At 38.3% G+C, this 20,553-nt stretch overlaps 1 protein-coding gene across 1 annotated transcript; it reads right to left on the bottom strand.

Annotated features, from left to right (window-relative positions):
- CACNG1 (calcium voltage-gated channel auxiliary subunit gamma 1) lies at nt 1-20,304 on the bottom strand. Its single transcript, XM_074224748.1, has 4 exons — nt 19,880-20,304; nt 7,267-7,341; nt 6,172-6,309; nt 1-3,121 (listed from the first exon to the last, which is right to left on the bottom strand). The coding sequence occupies exons 1-4, from the start codon at nt 20,112-20,114 to the stop codon at nt 2,895-2,897; spliced, it is 675 nt and encodes a 224-aa protein (XP_074080849.1). The 5' UTR covers nt 20,115-20,304; the 3' UTR covers nt 1-2,894.
- Between the last annotated feature and the right edge of the window lie 249 nt (nt 20,305-20,553).

Below are 20,553 nucleotides of genomic sequence, written 5' to 3'. Positions count from 1 at the left end.
ATTTGCATATTATCTCTATTTTGCCTTTCCTTTTTCTTAGGCAGCTAGGCAATAGAATCTATAGAGCACTGGACCTGGGTTTAGGAAAACCTGAATTTAAATTTGACTTCATATTTTAACCAGTTGTGTCATCCTGGACAAGTCACTTACTCTATGTTTGCCCAACTGTGAAACTGGTATAATAATAACACCTACCTTCCAGAGTTGTTGTGAGGATCAAGTGAAATAGTAATTGTAAAGTACTTCAGTACATAGGGGCAGCTAGGTGGTGCAGTGGATAAAGCACCAGCCTTGGAGTCAGGAGTACCTGTGTTCAAATCCGGTCTCAGACACTTAATAATTACCTAGCTGTGTGGCCTTGGGCAAGCCACTTAACCCCATTTGCCTTGCAAAAACCTAAAAAAAAGAATAAAAAGTGCTTCAGTACAGCACATGAAATCTAGTATTGTTTTAGTCATTTCCAGACTCTTGGTGACCCATTTGGAGGTTTTTCTTTGCAAAGATACTAGTTTGCCATTTTCTTCTCCAGCTTATTCTATCAATGAGGAAACTGAGGCAAACAGGTCTAAGTGACTTGCCCAGGGTCACACAGCTTAATAAGTGTCTGATGCCAGATTTGAACTCAGAAAGATGAGTCTTCTTGACTCTAGGCCTGTCTGTCTATCACTGTACCACCTTAGCTGCCTGACACCTAGGAGGTACTAATAGGTAATCCAAAGAGAGGCTTAGTCTCCTTTTCTCTTCCTTTGTATCCTCAGTACATAGTTAGTTCTTAATAAATTCTTATTGATTAGTTATTAGTAACCAACATCAGTGGGAAGCTAGGGAAGTAATGGGCTTGGAGTCATGAAGATATTTCCTAGTCGGCTAGAGTCAGAAATAACTGAAATAATTGAAGAACAAGAAAAAAATCCCACCATCTATGTAACGCTTTAAATCTAGCAAGGTTTAACATATAGAGTATGTCCCAACAATCTTACTGCAGTTATCAAAGCTCAAACATTTAAAGGCACAATAAAATTTTTGGGATAGCCTATATTAACTTATTTAAATTACACAACATTCTTGCAAGGAAAATACTACAGATGTTATTAATCTCATTTAAGATGAGAAAACTGAGTCTAATAAAAGTTATATGACTTATTCAAACACATACATCTAGAAGTTTCTGAGGCAGGATTTTAATCCTGGCATTTGTGACTCCATGACTGCCTCAAAGTTTGACCATCTTAAAAATCCATTCTTCAAGTCCTAAAATCCATGGAAAAGTTATCTTACTTATAACTGATTTAGGCAGAGTAGGAGTGTTTAATGGTGTGGTAGTAGAGGAGAACAAACATTCTTCTTTGCATTTTACAAAGGAGTAAACTGAGGTAGAGAGGCCTGATGCATTTTAATATGCCAGCTGGGAGCTCTGAATAGGAGCTCTGTTTCCTACACTAGGGTTCTAGTTAGTGGGCTTGTGATTTATCTATTCAAATTAATCCCTTTTTCTTGGGCAGAAAAAATATTTTTCAAGTCAGATTGTTAGCCAGAGGACTATTGTAGGGATGTGGAAAGTAGAGAGAGGTTGCACTCCTTCCTTTGTTGTCAGGAATAGCAGAAGTCTAATGTCAACCATCAAAAGCCTCTATGATCTAACTGTTTAAATTTTGGCTTAGCACTGAGAGACACATCACTCTTGGGCAAAGACAGACTTTAAGCCTAGAAATAGCCTGATTCTTATTTTTAACACCCTGTCTAGCCAGACAAAAGCTGATTCCTGGTTTCTCCCAAAGAACATTCCTCAAATGAAGGGTTTAAATGGAAATTTTGGACTCCCAAGCAATTTATGTAAGGGAGATCCTCCACTGCCCCCAGAAATTCCTCAACACCATCTTTGGGACATCCTCCTGCTTCCATAGTTTCACCCCATAAGAGCCATGCTTATGGATCCATGATTATGGCCAGAAATTCAAGTGAAGGGCACAGAAAGAACACATTTTCACAGAAATTTTATTTTAATCCACACTTCACTTCTTTCCAGTTGGAAATATTACTTGGGGATAGTGATGAACATAAGGACAAAGGGGAGGAATTCACTTTGGAATGAATTCCAAGTAGCCCCACTGGTAGGGCCTGGCACTTTGTGGAGGAGGGGGTAGGCTAATTTTACAAGTAAATCTCTAACCATTGCTCTGGGGACTTCTTCCCAGGAGCTTGCAATACACAGAGCATTAGAAAACTGACATAGTGATGTAGTGGGATGCAGTGATTTGTAAAGAACAACCTGAAACAACCAGTTTGAAATTGGGAACAAGAACAATTATAAACCAGAAACCTCTCTCTCTCTCTCTCTCTCTCTCTCTCTCTCTCTCTCTCTCTCTCTCTCTCTCTCTCTCTCACACACACACACACACACACACACACACACACACACAGACACAAACACACACTGTCCCTACCTATAGGCACTGCTTGAAGTATTGAAAATTAGTCCTCTGCTTTAAAACTTTTGAGGCTCTGGACTCCTATTTTGCTATCTGATTAGGGCAGAAGACTGTCACCACTCAAATAGGAGCACAGAAAATTGTAGCAGCCTGTAGATCTAATGTAGCGATTGGAATTGGGGAGGATGTCACATATCATGGTGAGTAGAGGGGAGGGCGACAGTAGGATGGAGGAACAATAAAGAATGGGACTGGAATAAATTGAAAAGATGCTTCAAATAAGGGAAAACATGATCCCTTTGAAAGGAGAACCAGTTACTATAGATGGGGATGGGTGTGATGCCATCACATGCTCATCTCCACTTTTTACCTCCTCTTGGCTCAGCCATTTGGCTTTCATAGAAAGAGAGAGCCCTGGAAGCTGCTATTTCCCTATAACTCAGGTGAGAAAAGGATGAAATCAAACTAATGCTCAGGCTCAGCATCCATACAAGACTCCCAGGGATTCTGGGGCATTCGGGGCAGGGAGATGAGTAGGAGAGCAATGCCACAGATGAAGAGGAGGACGAAGGAAGTGCAGGCACAGGCAAAGGACCAGGAATAGTAGTAGTCTATCCAGACTGTATCCTCACTGTCAATCATCCGCTTCACTGACTGCCGCATGACTTCTACAGAGACGATGATACAGAGACCTGGAAGGACAAGAGAGACATCATTCTCAGGATCTAGTCTGTCCCTCACTCACCGGCTAAATTTTGAGCTGACAGGGACCTTAGAGATCATCCAGTCTAACTCCTTCCTTTTAAAAATAGGGAAACTGAGGCCCAGAACGGTAAAAAGACGGTCACACAGTTAAAGTAATAGAACCAGGACTTAAACCTGGTTTTGCTGACTTCATCTACTCCAATGAGGAACTTCAGGGGTCATGAATCGTAAATCATCACCTCTCTTCTAGGCATTTTTGTATAATGTAGTTGATGTACTCTAAACCCTAAGAAAATTTCCTGGAACATGAGGGTCTTAATTATTTTTTTTAGGTTTTTTGCAAGGCAGTGGGGTTAAGTGGCTTGCCCAAGGCCACACAGCTAGGTAATTATTAAGTGTCTGAGGCTGGAGTTGAACTCAGGTACTCGACTCCAGGGCCAGTGTTCTATCCACTGCACCACCTAGCCACCCAAGGGTCTTAACTATTTAAAAAAATAATAAACTAAAAAAAAAGGTATTTGACAATTCTGGAGTGATTAGCTCTATACTAACCTCGTTGGTGATCTTATCAACTCACATGGATTTATTTACCAACTCTATGCACAAGATTCCCACATCTTTTTGTCTTCTAGCTCTAACTTTTCTCCTGAGCTCCAATTTTGCAATACCAACTTCATCATCTCAAATTGAATGCTACATAGGCATCTGAAACTTCCTATTTCATGATCTCTCCCCCAAACCCTGGTATATTCCCAATTTCTCTCTTACCAGTGGAGGGTCTCATCATCCTCTCAGTCACCCATTCTCACAACCTCAGCAGCCTATTAACAGTAACTCTGTAACTGTATGTAACATAACATAACCTCATCTATTACCAAGTCTTGCTATGTCTTCCTTCACCTCTCTCATTTGTGTGCCCTTCTCCTCACTCCCAGAGCTTCCCGGACCATCATCACGTCAAGACTAAATTATGACAATAGAACACTTAATTTATTCCCTGCCTCAAGTCTCTCCCTCCTCCAATCAATTGTCAAATTGTTTTTCCAAAAGTGTAAACCTGGTCATGTCACCCCCATTCAATCAATGCCAATGATTTCCTATTGTTTCCAGAATCCAATATGAAATCCTCTTTGACTTCTAAAGCCCTTCTCAACTTGGTCCCTTCCTGTATTTCCAGTCTTTTTACACTTTACTCCTCTCTATATACTCTGTGATCCAACAACATTGTCTTTATTGCTGTTCCTAAACAAGTCATCTCCCAACTCTGGCTTTTCACTGGCTGTCTGCCATGACTGGAATGTTCTTTCTCCTTCCTTTCATTTATCAGTTTTTTCAGGCTTCCTTCAAGACTCAGCTTAAATCTTACTTTCTGCAAGAAACTTTCTGAGTTTCTTTGCGACTCTTCCAAATGCTAGAAACTTTTCTCTTAGATTATCTTCCACTTAACATTGTGTGTATATATATATATATATATATATATATATATATATATATATACATATATATATATATATATATATATCTCTTGTATGTACAGGTTTGTTTTCTGCCTCTTTTTTTGGTATCTAGTGCTTAGCATAGTGTCTGGTGTGACAATTGTTGTTTAGACTCTTTCTGACCACATTTGGGTTTTTTTTTTGGCAAAGAGACTTCTCCACCTCATTTTACAGAAGAGCAAATTGAGGCAAACAAGGTTAAGTGACTTGCCAGGGTCACACAGCTAGTAAGTGTCTGAGGCCACATTTGAACTCAGGAAGAGCTTCCTAGCCCAGTGCTCTATCCATTGTACCACCTAGCTGCCTGTCTGGTAAATAGTAGGCACTTAATAAATGCTTGTTGACTGATAAACTTATTAGATCCCCCTGAGCAATGATCTTTATTGGGCTGACAATTCTTTCAAAAAGAAAGAAAGAAAGAAAGAAAGAAAGAAAGAAAGAAAGAAAGAAAGAAAGAAAGAAAGAAAGAAAGAAAAAAAGAAAAAGAAAGGAAGGAAGAAAGGAAGGAAGAAAAAAGTGGAAGGAAGGGAGGAAGGGAGGGAAGAAGGAAGAGCAGGATGAGAAAGAAAGAAATAAAGAAAGGAAAGAAGGAAGAGAAAAGGGAAGGAAGGAAGGAGGGAAGAAAGAAAGAAAGAAAGAAAGAAGAAAGGAGAAAGGGAGAGAGGAAGGAAGGAAGGAAGAAAGAAAGGAGGGAGGGAGGGAGGGAGGGAGGGAAGGAAGGAAGGAAGGAAGGAAGGAAGGAAGGAAGGAAGGAAGAAAGAAAGAAAGAAAGAAAGAAAGAAAGAAAGAGAGAAAGAAAGGGAAGGAAGGAAGGAAGGAAGAAAGAAGAAGAAAGGAAGGAATGAAGGAAGGAAGGAAGAAAGGAATAAAAAAGAAGTGGAAGGAAGGGAGGGAGGGAAGAAGGAAGGGAGGGAGGAGAAAGAAAGAAAGAAAGGAAAGAAGGAAGAGAAAAGGGAAGGAAGGAAAAAAGAAAGAAAGCAGAAGAAAGGAGAAAGGAAGGAAGGAAGGAAGGAAGGAAGGAAGGAAGGAAGGAAGGAAAGAAAGAAAGGAAGGAAGGAAGGAAGGAAGGAAGGAAGGAAGGAAGGAAGGAAGGAAGGAAGGAAGGAAGGAAGGAAGGAAGGAAGGAAGAAGGGAGGGAGGGAGGAAGGAAGGAAGGAAGGAAGGAAGGAAGGAAGGAAGGAAGGAAGGAAGGAAGGAAGGAAGGAAAAGGAGAAAGAGAAAGAAAGAAAGAAGGAAAGAAACAAATCTTTCTAAATAATCCAGTGAATTCAAGTTGAACAGAGATGCTCCCTAACCTGAATAACTATGCAAAAATAATAAGATACGAATTTTGGAACTAGAAAGGATCTTAAAGGGTATTTAGACTTAATTTCCTTATTTTACTGATGAGGAAACTGAGGTCCATGATTGATTTGTTTTTGGAATTTCTGTCATCTCTATTGCTTCACTTAAATTTAAAAAACAGTGTGCAATGATTTCCAGGGAAATCTGTATCTCTCTATACCACCTACCCAGCCCTGATCCCTTCCCAAACATCCTACCTGCAAAAGCATAGAATAGAGCTGCTGGCTTCAGAAGGTAATCCTTCTTTTTCCTGAAGGACAGAAGAATGAAGATGGTCCCCAAAATCGTGAAACCAATGCTGAAGATGGAGATGGCTGCTGCAGAGATGCTGTATTCTATCAATATATCAATAAGGGCAGAGACTGGTCAGCCTGTCCCTGCTATCAAAAGTTTTGTCACATCTATTCTGTGTTACCAAAATATGTTGGTAAAATTTATTGCTCTCAGAGGATGAGGGAATCTTGCTGGGGTTAGAATGATTGAGTGGAACGTGGTTCTTAAAACTGGAAGATGAGGAAGAAGATGGTTGGTTTCCTAAATTAGAAGCCACAGATTCTCTGAGAAAGGATCCAGTTTGAAACATTAATGACCATCTAGAGTAAGACACCAATATATACTATCAGTTGCTCTGTTAAACACATATTATTTTTGTTTTGTTTTGTTTTCTTTGTTCTGAGATCATAGTCTTATACTTTACCCAGACTAGAAGTGCAGTGGTCATTCATGAAGCTTTGTCTCTAACTTGGGTCCATTCTCCCCTCCTTTGTCAGCCAGGAAGCCTCTTGTGGCTTAGTGTATTGATACCAGACTGAGTGGGGACACTCAATAAGCTTTAGCCCTACCACAGGTCAGAGCTCAATCTCCCTCATAGCAAGAATGACGCATGTTTCATTATGCTCAGAATCTGCCTTGTTGTTGCTATTCAGTTGTGCCCAACTCTTCATGACCCCATTTCTTGGCAAAGATATTTGCCATCCCTTTCTCCAGTTCATTTTTTGAAGATAAGAGAATGGAAGTAAACAGAGTTAAGTAACTTGTGCAGGGTCATATAGCTAGCAAGTATATGAAGCCAAATTTGAATTCAGAAAGAGGAATCTTCCTGATTACAGGTCTGGCATTCTTTTATCTTTAAGGTTTCATCTGACAGGGCTTCATCAACAAAGAATAAAGGATAAAGAGACATTTTTAACCATTCTGTCTTAATTCATAGTTCGAGTCAGTACTTTCAGGCATAGAAATCTAGAACCCATCTGGAAATCATATCCAGACCCCTTTCCCCAGCACAGTCTTACCTTTTTGAGTGGTGACTTCAAAGATTTCTGAGCTCTCTCCTGGGTTGAAATGCCTGAAGTATGAACAATTCTTTTCTGTAAAGAAGGGAGAAAAGGATTGATTTGCTCTGGAAAGGACTCAGAACTTGAGCAAAGAAAAGGAAATGAAAAATTGGTTTGACTTTTTTTGAAAATTATTAGGGAGCCTAAAAGACTAGGAATCTTCTATACCTCAAAAGTAGCTTGTTCCTAAAAATATCTCCATTTGGATCTTTTATTTTATAATGATCATTCACACTTATCATCATAAAATATTATATAAATATTATATATAATTATCTATTAAATATTATATATACACATATGTGTATAAAATAATCAGATCCAAATGTTTTAATAACAACTTTACTATTGAGGAGGAAAAAGTATATATCATTTATATGTGATATATACATATAGGTGTATATATTATATATATATATATATATACATACATATGTGTAGATCACATATAATTTTAAGTTCTTCAAAAGTGCTATATATATATATATATGTATACATATATATATATATATACACCATCTTACTTGATAGCCTCTTGGCTTCCTTCAAGTTCCATCAGAACTTCTATTGGATGTTTTCTCAGCTCCCCTTAAAGATAGTGACTTTCCTCAATTTTTTTCTGAATATATCTTGTTTGTGTCTACCTGTTTGCATGCTGTCTACCCCCTTAGAATGTGAATGGGGTATATGGTAAGCAAGATTTATATTTTCTCCTTTCTTTGTATCTCTAGTACTTTGCACAATAGCTCCTGAAAATTTTCAAGTAATAAGGACTAAATTTGCTGTCCAGGACAGAGCAAAGGGACAGTTTAGATCCATTCAAAAAACTGAGAAGTCAAGGCCTAGAGAGTTCAAATGATTTGCTAAGGTGTGTTTAGTTATGATGGGGACGGAACTAAAATCCAGAGTTCTTTAAAAATCTTTAATCATTGGTTGGACGAGGAGGACCAGAGTTCAAATTTGACTTCAGACACTTAATAATTACCTAGCTGTGTGACCTTGGGCAAGGTTAACCCTACTGCCTTGCAAAAAAAAATTGGTTGGATTTCAAATCTGCCAGGAATTCCTTTCCCTCCTCTCTCACCCCTTCTGAGACAACCTTAAAGAATTTTGATTAGGGATGTAGATTCTCAAATAGAATCAAATATGACCTCATTCCACTAAGGTCTTAACAAGTTTGATTTCAAAGACTATCAATGACCATAGTGCTTTAACTCCCTGAATAATCTCCCCTACAGTCAGAGTTGAGGCCTCCTTTGGCTTGATAAGAGCCACTAAAAAACTTAAAACTAGCAGATATTTAATTAATACTATCTCATTTGAATCTCACAACAACTATAAATTTGGAACTATAAAATTGTGCATACCTTTTGATCCAGCAATACCACTACTGATCTGTATCCCAAAGAGCTCACGAAAAAGGGAAAAGGATCCATAAATATAAACATATTTATAGCAGCTCTTTTTGTAGTGGCGAAGAATTGGAAATTGAAAGAATGTCTATTAATTAGGGAATGACTGAACAAGCTTTGGTGAATGAATGTGATGGAGTTCTATTGTTCTACAAGAAATCATGAGCGACCACATTTCAGAAAAGCCTGGAAAGACTTGCATAAACTGATGCTGAAGGGAAATGAGCAGAACCATGGGAATATTGTACACACTAACAGCACATTGTGAGATGATCAACTAAGATCGTCACAACTCTCAGCAGTTCAGTGATTAAGAAAAATTCTGAACTTAACCCCATTGCCTTGCAAAAAAAAACAAACCTAAAAAAAGAACAATTCCAAGAGAAAAAAACTATAGCATCTGAATGCAGAGCAAACATGCTATGTTCACTTTTTTAAAAACTTGTTATGTTTTTTCCTTTGTTTCTTATGTTTTCCCCTCTTTAGTTATAATTCTTTTTTTCACAGCTTGACTAATATGAAAATATGTTAAATATAATTTTGCATGTTCAATCTATATCAAATTGTTTGCTATATGAGAAGGTGAATGAGAAGGGAGGGTGGGGGAAATATGGAACTCAAAAGCTTTCAAAAGGATGAATATTGAAAACTATCTTTGAATGTAATTAGAAAAATAAATGATTAAAGAAGGGAAAAGATATGTGCTCCCATTATTCTCATTTTACAGTTGAGAAGATTGAGGCAAACAGAGATTAAGCCACTTGGCCAGTAACTGTCTGTGGTTTGAGTTGGACTTGGAGAATCTTTACTCCAAGAGCAGTGCTATTCTCTGGGACACCTAACTGTTGTTGTTTGGTCATTTTAGTTGTGTCAGAATCTGTGATATTATTTGGGGTTTATCTTGGTAAAGCTACTGGAGTGCTTTGCCATTTCCTTCTCCATCTCATTTTATAGATGAGGAAACTTGCCCAGAATCACACAGCTAGTAAGGTCTTCCTGACTCCAGACCTGCCACTCTATCTACTGGGACACCCATTTGCCCCTGAACACCTAGCTGTACAAGATGAAAAAGCTGGGGGTTCATTAATTAATGGAGGTTTCAGCTACTAACTTTAAAGGATACTGGGCTCCCCAGAGTAGTTGTCATCTTTCCATCTTCCCTGTTGTTTCTTCCTTCTTCCCAAAACATCAATGGCCTTCAAATGGACCTACAAAGACCATGTACCTTTTACTCCCCTCAGGTATTACCTAGAGCTAAGCTGCCCTGAGTGATGTATGAAGTGAAGACTCACCTCAGTATACTATATTTGGCTACCCTAACAATCTTCTTATATCTATATACTATCTAATAGTGAGAGTAATAGTTTAATAGTTTAATAATTTTAGCTCTGGACAGGATAGAAGAAAGGTGTTTTCCTACAGGTTGTCCCCACTCCCTTGTGGGTGGCACCTGATGTTCTTAGCTCCTCCCCTAAGGACAAGCCTTTTCCTTTATCTTTGAACTGGGGAGGAAATGGGCTACCAACTGTTGGAAAAGGAAAAATATTAAGTACCAACTCAAAGAACAGCCAGCCTCTACCTATCTACTGAGCTCCTTTAGGGTTGAGGAGGCTTTTTCCTTTGCTGTTTTGTTATGTTATAAGATATGAATTGTTGAAATTGCTTTAGCTGATCTTGAGCTCCTAGTTGTGAAAAAATCCTAGCAATTAGAGAGAAAATCTATCTCCATCTTTCATATGTATATATATATATATATATATGAATGTAGTTATGCATATAAATGTGTTTATTTACAAGTGTTTAGATACATGTGTAAATGTATACATGCCTATATGACAGTATAAGACTTCCTGATTTGTTTCTCTTATATGCTTTAACATCTGTTGCTCTGCCCCTATACATTTAATCACTGAGGATACCCACAAACAATAAATGATATCCTAGAGAAATTGATTTTTTAAAACAATTGACAAAACAAAAAGCAAAATAATCTATTAAAGGACATGAATATTGGTGAAATAGACTCATCACTCTTTTAGAAAAACAAGATTCTGAGGAAACCAAATGTCAAGAAAGTACAGAGTCACTAGTTTTTGTTTTCAGAAACAGGGACAAAAATAACTTCTCTGTGTCTGTTCCATGTGACTTTTATATAGTTTCGCTACAGTCTTTCCCTTAAAGTCTTGCCTTTTCTCCCACTGCTTGCAAAGTCAAGGTAACAGCAGTAGTAACAGCAGTGGTGTGGGCTCAGCTCCCTCCTGCCTTCTGTGTTCCTTGGAAAATTTTTCAACAGCATCACCTCTTCTTTCTCTTTTAGGATGGGAGAAGTCAAATCCTCTTGGGGATTCAATGGATAGATATTGGACACCAATTTACAGTGTCCTGCTACTATTACCTCTACCTATATTTTAATAGACATTGTGGATCCCAGCTGTAGTCTTGAATCATGGTGCCAAAGTAAGGAGGAGTACTAGTGTTCCAGAGTTTGTGTCACTTAGGGACCAGAGACTCTTCTCACAGTGTGAAGGCAAAAAAAAGTGTTCTTGTGGTCATTTACAGACAAGAGCAGGAGAATATAAATACAGTTCTTCTTAGATCATACTACCTTGGAAGATCTCAAAGTTTACAGATTTCCGGAACTAATTGCAAACAGACATTCACACACACACACACACACACACACACACACAAAACACACACACACACACACACACACACACACACACAGAGGGCAATTCACAAATGTGAATTGAATATGATGGGATTATTATCTAAAAATTGAAATAAAATGAAGGGATGAAAAAGTAGAATGGGAGAAGAGAAAAGAGAGAGGTAGAAAGAGAATAAATTATTTTGCATAAAAGAGATTCAAAAGATTTTTTTATAGTGGAGGGAAAGTTGGGGAAGTTAAGGAAAGTGCATGAACCTAAGTCTTATTGAAATTGGTTCAAAGAAAGAGCAACATACACACCTAGCTAGGTATAGAAATCTATCTTATCCTACAGGAAAAAAAGGAGAAGAAAGAGATAAGAGAAGGTGGAGTGCTATTAGGAGGGAGGGAGGATTAGGGGAAGTATGATGAAACACTTGAGGAAGAACAGCATATAAGGAGAGAGAGGAAGATGGGGGAAATGGGTTGGATAATAATAATCATAATTGTGAGAAAATTATAACAACTTTCTCTGTCAAAGGACTTATTTCTCAAATATATAGAGAACTGAGTCAAATTTATAAAAATAAGAGCCATTCTCCAATTGATAAATGATCACAGGAAATGAACTGTAGTTTTCTTATAAAATAATCAAACCTATCTATAGTCATAGGAAAAAATGGTGAAAACCTCAATTAGTTAGAGAAATAAAAATTTAAAAAATTCTGAGTTACCATCCTACACCTACTAGATTGGCTAATGACAGAAAAGGAAAATAGCAAATTTTGGAGGGTATATGGTAAGATTGAGACATAGGAACTGACCTAACCATTCTGGAGAACATGCCCAAAAGGCTGTAAAACCACATGTTTAACATGACTTTTTGACATCACTTTTCACCCAGTGACACCACTATTTGGTCTGTATCCTAAAGAGATAAAAAACAAAAAGGAAAATACTTATATGTACAAAAATATATATATATAGCAGTTCCTTTAATGGAAATTGAGGTTATGCCAATCAATTAGGAAATGGTTGAACAAATGTGGTATATGATTGTGAGAGAATATTATTATGCTTTTAAGAAATGATGAGTATGGGGCAGCTATATGGTACAGTGGATAGAGTACCAGCCCTGGAGTCAGGAGGACCTGAGTTCAAATCCAGCCTCAGACACTAAATACTTACTAGCTGTGTGACCTTGGGCAATTCACTTAACCTCATTGCCTCACAAAAAAATGATGAGTAGGATTCTCTCAAAAAACCTGGAAAGATGTAATTATATGAACTGATGCAGGTGAACAGAACTAGGTAATAATATTGTCCTTCATTTTCAAAGAAGATCCTGACATCAGGTAGGTGATGCCATGACAAGCATGTGAATTGGATCTGAGTGAGGGAGATCCTGTGCTTCCCTTTCTCCTCCAGAGCCATCTGGGCCCAGTGGCCAGATATGAATCAGGATGACTGGAGATGACCCTGGATGCTGGGCAACCAGAGTTAATGACTTGCCCAAGGTCATGCAGTTAGTGAGTGGCAAGTGTCTGAGGCCAGATTCAAACTCCCAACCTTCTGAATCCAAGCCAATGATCTATCCATTCTGCCACCTAGCTACTAATAATTACCTAGCTGTGTGACCTTGGGCAAGTCACTTAACCCTGATGCCTTGCAAAAAAATTTTAAAAAATTAAATAAATAAATCTCCACCATGTGACCCTAAGCAAGACAGAACTAGAACATTGTACACTGCAACTGCACTATTGTATGATGATCAACTGTGAATGACTTAGCTATTCTCAGCAATACAATGATCCAGGGCAATCCCAAAGGACTTATGATGACAAATGCTATCCATCTCCAAAGAAAGGACTAATAGAATCTGAATACAAATCAAAATATGCCTTTTAAAGCTTTCTTTCTTTTCTTATTTTATTTTATTTTTTGATGTGAATTTTTTAACATGACATATATGAAAATGTTTTCTTTGACTGCACATGTATAACCAATATCAAATTGTTTTCCTTCTTAATGAACAGAGAGGGATCAAAGATAGAAGAGAGAGAATCTAGAGCTCAAAAATTTTAAAAACAAATTTTAAAAAATACCTTTACATATAATTGGGGAAAAGATAATGTTTTTTTTTAAAGAAGAGGCTAGAGATGTCTATTTTGACTCTTTAAGTCACACAATGATATCTTCATGTTATTTGTGGAGAAACAACTTTCACCATATGTACATATATACTCATACAACAGCTATTAGTTTGTAAGCATTCAACCATGCAAAAATTATCTGAAACTATCTTAAAGAGATTCTTCTGACCTATAAAGGAAATACCGGAAAATTGACTATCCAATTCTGGTCAAAATGAAAATTAAAAAAATACTGGCTTTTCTCTAGTTGATCTCTAAAAATCTGAAGTAACCAAGAAGAGTTCTAGGTTAAGAATCTTTCCAATATTTTCCTGAAATGTATAATGGATTCAAATATATCTTGAATGAAGCCCCTATAAGACAGCATCCACTTTTATACACTTCTCCTAATTCTCACTCAAACTCACAGGGTTACTTTGAGGCTAAAGAGAATGTCATGAAAGGACCCTTTCCTAAAATTTTCTTTAGCCTAATTTTTTTGTCTTACATGATCATGTCTTTGCCAAACTTCAATCTTAGATTGCTTCTACCATCTCTTGCCTTTACTTCTCTTTACAAGCTGCTAAATGGAACTAAAGAAACTGGTGACTTTGCCACTACAGATTTATGTTACAGAATCTTATCTGGCCCCTCACTCCAGGCAATCCAGTACACATCCCTAATTTCTTTGCTTTCCCACTTACTACATTGATTACTCCAAATCTTTTCATCCTTCTTCAAGCCTCCCAAAGCACCCTCTGCTCTAATGCTCTCAGTTGAAGACCACAACTTAAAATTTTATCTGAAAAAATTGAGGTCCTTTGAGGAGAGATCCTTTTCTTTACTCTTCTTCATCTTCATCTCATATCACTTGAATGACTTCTCACCCTTTGCCCTATTTCATAACTGTCTCCCATGAAGAAAGGATCTTTCATCTAGCCAAGGCAAGCTGTTCTACATACATACTTGATCCCATCTCTTCCCATATTCTCTGATACTGAGTTAAGCTTCTGTGTAAACCTGCTGGGTTTTTTTTTATTTTTATTTTTTTAGGTTTTTGCAAGGTGAATGGAGTTAAGTGGCTTGCCCAAGGCCACACAGCTAGGTAATTATTAAGTGTCTTGAGGCCGGATTTGAACCCAGGTACTCCTGACTCCAGGGTCCGTGCTTTATCCACTGCGCCACCTAGCCGCCCCCCTCTTTCCATATTCTCAAGTAGGTTGTTCCCCTCTATCATTTTTACTCTCTAATCTTTTATCTCTCCTCCTGACTGCTTCCCTGCTACCTGGTACAGTCTCTCATGAACTCTTTTCTGGACTATTACAATAGCATTCTAATTGGTCTCTCTACCTCAAGTTTTTCTCCATTCCACTCCATTCTGTATTCAGTTGCCAAAATGGTCTTTCTAGACATAGTTCTGATAATGTCATTTCCCTACTCCCTCATTGCCCCTTTTCTCTCTCCTATGTGCTAATTCTAGTGGCTCCCTCTTGCTTCTAGGATCAAAATTATCTCTTTATTTAAGATCCTTTACAACCTAGTTCCTTCCTACAATTCTAGTCTTGTTATGCTTTGCTCCCTTTCATTAACTCTTAAGATCTAGAATCACTGACCAACTTGGTCTTCTTAAAATAGTCTATCTCCCATCTTAGTGTCTTTACACTGACCTGCACTGTCCCCATGTCTGGAATGCATTCTTTCTTTGCCTCCACCTTCTGGTCTTTTTGATTTCATTCAAGACTCACTTCAAATCTTACATTTTGCAGAAAGTATTACCAGTGTCTTTTCTCTGAGCTTTCATTTCCACTCTGTACATTCCATCTATGTATCATTGTTTGAGTATCTACCCTATTAGAATCTGAGATCCTTAAGAGCAGGGACCATTTTTTCCCTTTTCTTTGTACCCCTCTCCTTATCTGGCATTTAGCAAAGGCTTAATAAATGATTATTGATTAAGAATTTATGGATCTGGCAATGCCTTGGGGCTATGACCTTATCATTGAATTGCATATGCAAATAATAAATGCTGGTTCCTAGAATTATGGTTTGCAGAATGCAGACTACCAAGACTTATTTTATTTGAAAATAAAAACCTAAATGACATTACAAATTATATAAAGGAGGTTGGGAGTGCTGCTTGGGTAAAAGGGAAAATGTTGGTTTACATTCTATTTAGCTCATAGACACTAGGTCTGATACCTCATCATAGCAGAGAGGTAATATGATGGCTACACTCATAGAGCACTGGCCTGGTAAAGGATAACATGTTGGTCCAAAAACTAGCCTATATGATTGCAGAGATACTCATCACCAGAGGGTTGGTCATGAAAATTGAACATAGAAATCTAAGAAGGTGATGACCTCTGATGTATGGAAAAATTGTGATTTGCACTGAGGGAAGGAGAATCTAACCCAGTGGAACCACAACTCTTTCTGAAATACCAAAGTGTTCATTCTCTATGGTTGAACTATTGTTAATATCCTCAAGTAAACCCTCAAGATGCCAGACTACTAGGAATTTTTTTTATTTTTAATTTCTTTCAGTTAATAGTATTATTTTTCTTCTCACTTCTATGATGTTCCCCTATGAGGAAAAAAAGAGAGCCTAATGGAACTCTTATAATAAATAATCATAGCAATTCCCACATTGGACATGTCAAAAATATGTCTTATTCTACATCATAAGTCCATCAATTCTGTCAGGAGGTTGGAGGCATGGTTCATACTGGGAAGAACAGGGCTCTGAGCAAATTCTTCCAGTTGAAAATATTTTCTTCCTTCTCCAGTCTTCAGAGAACTTTTTATTTGAACTTCATTGTCCATACCTTAGCATACCTTGTACTGATGATGTTTGTCCTTTGTTCTTGAAGATGTTGACTTCAAGGAGTTGATGCCATGACAAGCAAGGGAATTGGATTTGAGTGAGGGTATGCTGGGCTAAGTTACCAACTTCACTTTCTCTTCTGGAGCTATCTAGGTCCAGTGACCAGATATGGATAAAAATGACTAGAGATGTCCCTGGATGCAAGGCAATCAGGGTTAAGTGACTTGTCTAAGGTCACACAGTTAAATATTAGAATTAGAAGTTAAATATTGAACTCAGCTCGTCCTAACTCCAGGGCTGGTACTTTATCTAGTGAACCATCTAGCTCCTCCACAGCCCCCCTAAAAAAAATCTGAGTAGTACAGTGCCTTACACATAATAGTAAGTTAGCCAATAATTTGTATAGTTAAATTTAATTGAAATTTTCCCCCAATTTTTCAACAAATCAGGAATGGTGCAAGCTCCTGGTCACATACTTTCTAACCTCACTTATCTACACCAGTCACTGCCTCCTTCAGAACTAGGTTTGAGTCAGTTCCTGAAACCTTGGTTTTGTCAGTACTGTGTTCCAAGGTCCCTTTCAATTAATCACAGTTGATGAGAGCAGAGATTAAGAGGGAAGTGAATAAATAGAGAAGTATTAATTAATGAAATACTTACTATACTACGTGCTAAGCATTGGTGCTACAAATAGAAAAAAGAGAGACAATGCCTGATCACACTCTAATGAGGGAAAAAGACACATGGAACCACAGCATTTCCATATGGGGAAGGTGGAATTGATCTCCAAGGGAAATGGGATAGTGAATAAGTAGCTCCCCCCCCCATATCTGCTGAACTTTGTAATCAGGAAGAAACACCTGGAGAGTAATACCAATATCTTCACAACAAGATGGAGAATGGTGGTGAGAGGTCTGGGTGTTTAAGAATGGAGGACCAGATCAGGGTGAATTTGAATTGATCTCATCTGTGTTGCTATTATGGTGTGTAGAATGTTTATATGTATATATACATATATATATATATATATATACATATATATACATATATATGTATATATATATATAAATTTGTAAATGTAAATATATAAATATAAAAATATACATGCATACATATTAAGGCCTTGGGAAAATCAGCTGAGGAAATTTCCAGCTTTCCTGGATTAAGAATCTTGTATTTGGAAGGAGTCTTGAGAAGTTTATTCCATTTCTCTTCTTTTTTCTCCACCTCTGCTACTCAAGGAGGACCTCTTTGAAATCTCCTTATATTTATCTTTCCCTCATAGGAATGCCTGGTTATGTTTCAGGTTGAGTTAAAGGAAGGACATTCTGAATTTTAAAGGTCGACTACAAATGGATGATGCTTTTTGTTGGTAATTTGAGCTGCCCCCCACTTGGAATTAGAGAAATTCAGGGAGAACTATCCCTGAGACAAGAAGAATTAAAAAAAAAACTGAAACAAAGAATTTTTCCAAAAGAAAAGAGAGGCCAGAGTACTAGGTAGAACTATATTGAGGTTATTAATGGGCATAGGCTTTGCCAGGGACTGGAGGACAAAAAAAAAGAAGCAAGTTCTCAGGGCCACTGGTGTAACCTATGCTAAGCCTCAACCAGATTGGGAGGAGTCCAGCTACATGGACTGTATTCAAGGCACGGCTCCTGGGACAGGTCATATTCCACTACCCTGTAGCTCAACTCTCTATGTATTCCTGTTTCTTTGTTGTCTGAACCATTCCCTCACTAGAAAAAAACAAACAGTGAACTTTAAAAGACAGGTTCCCCAGGGAAAGGTATGTAAAACCAGATCTTTTCTGCCTATACTTAATCTCTGGAGAAGCCGCCCTGCCCTGTTCATCCCCAGCTCAAGGGAGCTAGTAAAGTGAGCAATATGTTTATGGGACCACATTTAGCAGGCATCCAAGGAGGCTTGGGCATCTCTGCTATGTGACACCCAAACACCCACATGCTAGTGTCCATCAAGATTCCTCTTCGTGCCTCTGAACCATCTCTCTTGAGAGTCTGTTCTCCTATGAAATTTCTGAGATTTAAATGGATTCAGTAGGAATCAGAGAAGGCAGAGGTTTCTTGAAGCAAATGGCAATGGGGGTGGAGATGAAAGGATAAGGGTTTGACCTTTTTCTTCCCATTGCAGTGCTTTGAGAAAACCTTGGCATTCTATATTGATGTCTTCTATAACTCAAGAACCTTGGGCTCAATATTTCTAGGACCAATTCCCATACTTCAAATACCAGTGATCAATTTATAAAACCAGATGTTGACCTTAACCAGTCTCAGAAATGAGGAAGTCACACTGCTGTTTTGGAAAGAAATTTCAGTATTCTGGAATCTTTGAATTTTAGAAGTGGAAGGGACCTTTAGAGGTCATTTAGTACAATCCCTCAATTTGCAGTGGAGGAAACTGAGGCCCAGAGGGATTTGGTGATTTGTTCAAGTTTACTAAGGTATTAGGTAGAGCTGAGGTTTGAATCCAGGTCTTTTGATTTCAAATCCAGTTATCTTCCTGCCTCCCATGCCTCTGGAGTCATATCACACATTTCTTTGGTCACTTAACCTCTGCCTCAGGTCCTTCAATTGTAAAGTGGTCTTAATAATAGCACTTACCCCTCCCCCCCCAGGAACATTATGAGATAATTGTAAAGCATTTAACACCATGCCTGAGTGGGCTTTTACTAAGTTTCCTAATCATTTCTTTAATTTGTGATTTACGTAGGTCACATAGCTGAGAGCTATAGATTAAAAAGCAAACAAAACAAACTTGTTGAGTTTGAAACTGCTGGACCTTTGATGTCTTTTGGCTCTCATGTTCTGTTGTTCTGTGGTTTTAACTTGGGGTCCATGAACTTGTTTTTAAAAAATATTTTGCTGTCTTTTAAGTTTCTTTTGTAATCTACAGAGTTTATTTTATTTTATTTTTTTAAGTTTTTGCTAGGCAATGGGGTTAAGTGGCTTGCCCAAGGCCACACAGCTAGGTAATTATTAAGTGTCTGAGACCCGATTTGAACCCAGGTACTCCTGACTCCAGGGCCGGTGCTCTATCTACTGCACCACCTAACTGCCCCTACAGATTTTATTTTGTAAAATTTTTAAAAACCCACATTTTTCCCTAGAAAGGGACCATAGGGAATTTATGATACAAACGAAAGTTAAATATCCGTAATTGAAGATCTCATATGGCAGTTTTAGATGCAAAGTTGATGAGAAGGACTAAAAATCCTTGCTCTTTACTCTTTTGCTTTCTAGTCCCTCATTCTGCCCATCTATCCTTTTTTTTCTGGGTTAATAACCTCTGCCTTAGGAAGACAAAAATAGCTAGAGACAAATGCACTATATATATATATTCCCTAGACATGGAAGGCAATACCATCTTCACAAACAGTTGCAATCAAGGTCTTAGGACTGGAGTAGACAAGCAATTTTCTAGAGAGCAGAGCAAACCAGACACCATCACTGTATTGCCTGCTCTTTTCCACATGCAACTTTTTTGGAGGGATAGGATTGAGGTAGGAAAGAAAATAAGGAAATAGACACATTACCCCCTGGGAGGTTGATAGATCCACAGCTCTTGTCATTGGTGTTGCTCATGTAGATCCGTTTGGTGCAGAGCCTCCAGAGACCAAAGTGGGCTATTTCACAGGTGGCATTGTGCTTTTCCACCTTGGGGCTCAGAACTGCCCAGTGATCTGTCACCACTGAGGCCATCAACAAGCAGATGCCCACCAGGATGAGACAGAAAGTCAACCGGACTTTCAGTGTCTTGGCCTCAGTCATGGTGACCGAAAGTGGGGTTCAGCAGGTTGAATTCAAGGGAGCTGCTTTTCTCCTGACCAAATGTCTTAGAGCTGGCTGAGAGTGGGCTGATCTGGTGGTTGGTGAGGACTGGCAGCTGGGCCACACAAGGGTGTGGGGGGTATAGGAGTGGTGTCTTACTGAGCACTTTCAAATGTCAGTCCCAAGGAGCAAAAGCAATCTTACCAGGGGAACTGGAGCATTTAGGCCACTGGGATGGAAACACAGCTGCTAAGTCCTGTCAGAGACAGTGAGAAAGACTTCTATTAATGCACCCATCAAGCAAAATCAGGATAGACTGCTGCTCAGGTTACAGCATCATGCTTCCTAAGTTGGAATCTGGAAGCCCCTATGGCTCCCTGTAGGGAAGGAAGATATCTCTGAGCTATGAACCCCACCCCTTATTACTGGGGAGCCTTAA

Source organism: Macrotis lagotis, chromosome 2 (assembly GCF_037893015.1).
Source record: "Macrotis lagotis isolate mMagLag1 chromosome 2, bilby.v1.9.chrom.fasta, whole genome shotgun sequence".
NCBI classification, from domain to species: Eukaryota; Metazoa; Chordata; class Mammalia; order Peramelemorphia; family Peramelidae; genus Macrotis; species Macrotis lagotis.
The sequence above is the reverse complement of the archived record's forward strand: the minus strand, read 5'-3'. Positions and strand labels throughout refer to the sequence as shown.